This window comes from Corylus avellana, chromosome ca2 (genome assembly GCF_901000735.1).
Source record: "Corylus avellana chromosome ca2, CavTom2PMs-1.0".
NCBI classification, from domain to species: domain Eukaryota; kingdom Viridiplantae; phylum Streptophyta; class Magnoliopsida; order Fagales; family Betulaceae; genus Corylus; species Corylus avellana.
In genome coordinates this window covers 10,261,520-10,267,757 of record NC_081542.1, presented here as the reverse complement: position 1 = coordinate 10,267,757, position 6,238 = coordinate 10,261,520, and the positions used below count along the sequence as shown (strand labels likewise).

The following is a 6,238-nucleotide window of genomic DNA, read 5'->3' as shown; positions in this document are numbered from 1 at the left end:
GTGCCAATGATCCCCCATCTCCCTATAATTTCTTTTATAGAAGATGAGGGTATCAATTTACAAACTCCAAAATCGCATAATAAGCTATTAATAACGGAAGCGAAGCCAGCATACCAAATATCACTCTGCAAACAAAAACAATAACAGTCAATTTCAATTTAATCTTTTTTAAGAAATGGTTTTAATTTCTTTCAAAATATTTTTTTAAAAAAAATTATAATAATACAGAATAATGTGAAATTGTTTCTTTTATTGTAACAATGAAAGATCGATGGGGAATTTTTAATCAACTTACGCAGTGCTAAGTACTTGTGCATGCAATCCATATTCTTTAGCGAAGATAAAGGATGTAATGGATTGTGGCAGTGCTGCCTGCAGCATCAAAGAAGAATAGATTCATTTATAAGATCAATAATTTGTGTACCAAAGTAATTGCGTAGCAAGTGTTCAAAGGATAATGTTGAGTAAATGAATTAATTACTACTAATAACCCAAAAACGCAGGCTCGAGTGGTAAGTCAATTGGCCCTAATGCTTCGTCATGTTCAACACTTCAACCCCAAACAACTTTTTAGGATCACGCTCGTAGTTGGGTGAAAATTCGAGCTTTAACCGACTCATGATTGGCCATAAGTTAATTAAGCCTTTGACTTCCTAACATATTTTATGGGCATATAAGTATAATGTATTTGATTAGAGTAGAGACTCTATTATTATTTTGTTACAATATTTTCTAAAATTTGTTTCTCCACTCTTTTTTACATATCACCATATAATTATTATTTAATCATGTACGAATTGACTTCCATCTTAATTACTATAACTAGATTATCTCCAGATCAAATAAACTGGCCGGAGAATACACAGTTAGTTATATTTGATTAATATTTTAATACTCTTTTCACTCTTTGAGAAACAAAAATACGTTTTCGTTATAACTAAATGGATATTTTTCGGCTCGGGAGAATCCTAATTTTATCCTAATGGCCCCAAAAGCTGACGCAATTAAGTTTGAAGCACATCTCCTCCAAACAAGTGGCTCTTTTGTTCCCCCAATAAAACACTCCATAAGTTGAAGCAACCACTTTTCCTCCAACCCTCTGCTTCCCTTTGTATGGCATAAAAAAATTCACCAATTTCTTTCTTGTCCATGTCAGCATCTAAAAGAAAATGCTAAAATCGAGCATATGATGGGAATTGAGTGGCTGACAGTGACAGTATTCAACCTTTGACGTGTTATACACTTAAGTGCATTACTATTTGAAGTATGTTAATTAGGAAAAATCTTCAAAACAAAAACCACCATATCCTGTGCTTTTCTAAATTTTAGTCTTATATTTAGACATGTCTTTTTAATTTTCAATTAAATAGACGAGTTTACAAAAAAATTAAGTATAAGAATTTTAATTATTTTTCTTAAATACAACATAAAAAACTCTTATACCATTTTCATTCAAAAAAAAAAATAATAATAAATAAAGAAAATCAAAGGGATGATTTGCTATTGCAGATCCGCTATTGCCACCACCACCCCTAATAGATCGATGACCTATTAGCGGGTGGAAGAGAGGAGGTCGCTTACAACTGTATATCCCAACAGAAAATGTGACTTCTAACTAAGGGGTCGGCTCGCCGTCACTCTCAACACGAGCGCTTTAGATGTTTTTTTTTGTTTTTGTTTATATAGATATGCCCTCAACCCTAAAACATGGAGGATATTAAATAAACTTTCGAATGACAACATGAGAAGAAGGAAGAATATTACCTGAATGATAGCAACACGTAGAGCGTCACCATGCAAACCCACAGCGATAGCACCAATAGCCATAGCCGCCGGTCCGGCAATAAACCTCAAAACCATCCCAAACACTGTCAGCCCTGGCCCGCAAGCAATCAACTTTTCTTGAAGTGCCATGAATATCCCTGCACATGCATTATCTAAATCGATACTATATATATACATTCATTCCTCAATCTAATTTATTTCCGCTAATTTATTTATAAGCTAACTTTTTTAGTTTTTGGGAAACTTTAGAAAATTCTCTGAACTTAGTGTACTTGTAATTTTGATACTACCCATTAAAGTTTAAAAACTTTCAATTAAGGGTATCAAACTTTCAACTTCTTTCAATTACCACATTTTCTGTTAAATTCTGTCAAAATGCCCACAATATATATATATATTTTTTTTCTTCTTCTTCTTCTTATATATATATATATATACAATAAAGAAACGTGAATATTTTGAAATTTTTAACAAAAATTTCTAACGGAATAAGGTAATTAAAAGAAATTGAAAGTTCGATATCCTTAATCGAAAGTTTTTGAACTTTTGAAGTATTTTCAAAACGCATAAAAATTCATGAAAGTTTTGTTAAGTTTTTCCTCTAAAAAAGAGAAGATTAGAGTGGTCATAGAACCCCCTAGATAGAGGAGGAGTGGCCGAGCGGCTATCCTTGTCCTAGTCAGAGTTTGCCATGTGGTTATCATAACAGGCCCGAAGTAGCCATGTGGCCCTTCTTGTACTGATGCTGCTCACACGGCTAGCTACTGTTTTTATTTTTATTTTTATTTTATGAGTAAGAAATTAGCTCTACATTTCTTAGGATTTTCTCAAATTAAGCATATGAACCATCGCAATACACTTCTAAAATATCCTTTTTTTTTTTTTTTTTTCATTAGGATTCAAAAGAAGTGAAAGGATGGAGAAGATTGAATGAAAGATGTCTCACCCATGCTAAACATGGCAGTGCCTGTTCCAGCTCTTGACATGATCAATATAGATCCCTCCATGATGCTCGGCATCTGAAAATGCCACCTGCAAACATTTCAAACCAAAAACAACCATTTAATTTTCATCCATCAATTTTGCATGGTTCTGCATGCATGTTTTCAATAAAACATCAACTTTTCATTTCTCACGTACCTATTCGCAATAAAAGCCCAAGTAATGCCTATAATACAAGCATACGAGTTGGGATTCATAGCCAGCTTCAACCACACCGTCCTCATCAAATACCAGAACGACGGCCCGGCCGCAACCGCCGCGCTCCCCTCCAGATCTTTTCCCGTTTCACCCGCCGCTTCAGCCGAGAAGTCAATCCCCGTCCGCCGGAATTCCAAGACGAACAGCAGCATCGTCAGCCATACAATCGCCTGCACAATCGACGACTGAACCACCAAATCCACCGCCAACTGCCCGTACATGGCCTTCAACAACGGCACCCCGACGACGAGCGAGTTCGTCAAAGTACACAAAGAGAAGCTCGTGATGCTCCAGCTGTAGCTCCCCTTGCTGCTGCACTTCGCCCAAAGCGCCAGCACCACCACTATAATGAACTTCGAGATGGCGTCGGCCGCAATGAACCAATAATTCCACTTGAAAGGATCGGCGTTGGCGGTGAACTCGAAGGTGAAGAGCGGAAGCGTGAAGAAGCAGACGAAGCGGTTGACGGCGTCACACTGCTCTCGAGTAAACACCCGCCACCACTTGACGGAGCCGTAGCCTAAGATCAGAGCGGCGTAAAGTGGTGTCATCGCCACCACCACTTTGTAAACGTCTTCCCACCCTATCATTCTTCTTCTTCTTCTTCTATAAAATCTTGTTTGATTGAGTGAGAGGACGTGAGTTGTTTAAGAATATATGAAAGCTAGGGTACTATTTATATATGCATGCAGGTTGAAAGAGAAAGAGATGTTGCTTCTTTTTTTTTTTTTAATTTGTATTTGTGCCATGAATATTAATGGTTAAGGGAGTGAGCATTTTGTGTTGTTTTATTATTATTGAAGACGTGGATTGGTGGGTGTATACGATTCTATGCCGTGGATTCTTTTAGCGTGACATAAATTTGTGTGTGTGTGTGTGTTTTTCTTCCTTTCTAAGTGAATGGAAGTGTAAGGTTGCTTTCATTCATTTCATGGTGTTTCTCGATGGTCAGCAATGTATAGAGAATAAGGAATGAGGTCCAGCAATAATTCCACCCAACTTTGCAAATAGGGTTTTCGTCTCATTTTTTGTTTTTTTTTTTTTCCATTCGTGGTTTCAAAAAGTACCTTTTAAAAAATAGTTTTGCTTTTAAAATTATAGCTCGACTTTTAAAATATTCGCAAATTTTTAAAATACACTTTAAATAGTACAATTTTTTTTTTTAAATTTTTTTTTTTTTTTAACAATTTGATTTAAAACCGTACTTCCAAAAGCGTTATTAGCTAGAATTACACCAAAAGGGAGCCTAGAGACTTCTAGCTTCCTTGTGAATTTAGATTATGACATATGCAACATTAGCAAGTGGAGCGACAACAAAATCTTCTAGGTTATGCTATTCACATAAAATGACATATATATATATAGAGAGAGAGAGAGAGAGAGAGGAGTAGAATTAATGCATGGTGAGAATTGTGTGCTTCTGATGGATGTGACACGTTGTGCAACCAATTGACACCAATGATATATTATGACACTTAAGTACGGTATTTTGAGGCCAGGATGTATAACATATAGAATAAGTTCCATTTCCAATAATCACACACTAGCTACCCCGAAAGAAATCCTGCTAACTACAATTCCATCAATGTTATATGCCTCATAACTCCACCATATATGTATATATATTCCTCTTCCCTGCTTTTCGATATGGGATGTGCAATATGCTATACGTATAGAAAGGATATATATTGAGGAGTGGAGCTAGTTGTTTGAGTCAGTAAGTTTCTTCCCTTTTTCGATGTTGGATGGTTTGGGATGAAAGGTCATGTACAATATATGGGGTTTATTTTAATATTAATTTGCAAGGAAATGTTCTAGCTACTGAACAGATTATATACTCATGTACATGAGCATATGGTGCCATCTAATTTCACCTACAACCACAACCACCCAAATGCATGTGCAAATATATGTATGTCAACGTGATTTTGTTAAAGTATTAATTAAATGATTGAATTATCTCTTTTTATAAGCTTAAATGCTTAATGACAAGTAGATCGAGGTCCTAAGTTAGAACCCTAACTCTATAATTTACATCTAATTTTAATTAAATATTTTACGTGTTAGGCCTCATTTATTACAAAAGAGTTTAAATCCACGCGTAAGAGAGAATATTAAAGTATTGATCAAATTCATCTGTGCTTATTTAGCTTAAAGTGATGGTTTAACATGTTTTACTCTGCAAAAATTACCAAGCAAACTATTGCGCACGGACTAAATTAGATCTGTTTAGATCCCAAATTAACCCAAAATACATGATGATGAAGCATTTCTCTTTTGCTTGATCTTATGGACAAAAGAGAAAGGGGAGGCATTTTTCTCTTTATTATAACTTTGGTGGACAGTTTTTTTATTTTATTTTATTTTTTGTAGTGGAGAGAAAACAAGTGTGCGCTTTTGTTAATTAATTCATCTATTCACGTAAGAAGTGGACAATTTGTCTTTGTCATTAATGCCAAGGAATTATTGTTTTCTTCTTCTTTTTTTTTTTTTCTCTTTTTTTTTTTTTTAAAAAAAAATACAAAGTTTATATATATATATATATATGCTTCTGCAACGACCAGTCAATAGCATTTGTAAATGGTGATTGCTTTGTCATGATAAAGTAGGTACCTGTTTGTTTCAAATGTTTAATATTCTTGAACAAGCTAGTTCAAATACTTTATATACATGTTACAAGTAGTAGATTGCGTTTGTCTGCATGATAGCTAGGTTTCTATAATTCTGTAGAAATATATGGTGGAAGAAAATATAAAAGAGAACATCTTTATTATATTGAATTATATATGTTTTTATTTATAGAGAGAGGAAAGTAATGAGAAAGATATTATAGACTAAGGGTTCGTTTGGGTTTGCGATTTTAAAATGTACGATTTGAAAATGTAATTTTTAAAAATGCAGTTAAGCGTTTGGCAAGTTAAATTACTAGTTTTCCTAAAAGCTTAAGCTGATAGGAAGAGGTAGATTTAGGATCTGTTTGCGTATGCGTTTGAGGTGCCTAAAAATGCGTTTAACACTAAAAAAATCCGTTTGAACAAAAAAAAAAAAATCCGTTTGGTAAAAAAAAATTGAAAGCACTTTCAAGGGTTTAAAAAGCCTAAAAATGGCTAAAACGTAGTTTTGACAAAAACTTAAAAATGAGGCTTTTGCCAAAAAGCTTTTTTCACTTAAAAACTTTATTTTTCAAACGGAATCTCAAACATGCTCTTAATCATTTTTTTTTTTTCTATTCAATGTTGGGGAAGGGAAAAAG

General features: G+C 34.3%; 1 protein-coding gene across 1 annotated transcript; it reads right to left on the bottom strand.

Moving 5' to 3' along the window:
- LOC132172625 (auxin efflux carrier component 5) lies at positions 1-3,575 on the bottom strand. Its single transcript, XM_059584158.1, has 5 exons — positions 2,926-3,575; positions 2,732-2,817; positions 1,765-1,922; positions 296-372; positions 1-125 (listed from the first exon to the last, which is right to left on the bottom strand). Exons 1-5 carry the CDS (start codon positions 3,573-3,575, stop codon positions 53-55), a joined length of 1,044 nt encoding a protein of 347 aa, XP_059440141.1. The 3' UTR covers positions 1-52.
- Between the last annotated feature and the right edge of the window lie 2,663 nt (positions 3,576-6,238).

Bases quoted from the DNA above. Each gene is read 5' to 3' on its own strand.
- LOC132172625 (XM_059584158.1), bottom strand. From the start codon at position 3,575: ATGATAGGGTGGGAAGACGTTTACAAAGTGGTGGTGGCGATGACACCA. The intron at 2,818-2,925 runs GTACGTGAGAAA...AAATGTTTGCAG, and splicing joins TGGGCTTTTATTGCGAATAG to GTGGCATTTTCAGATGCCGA. The intron at 126-295 runs GTAAGTTGATTA...TTTTGTTTGCAG, and splicing joins GCACAAGTACTTAGCACTGC to AGTGATATTTGGTATGCTGG.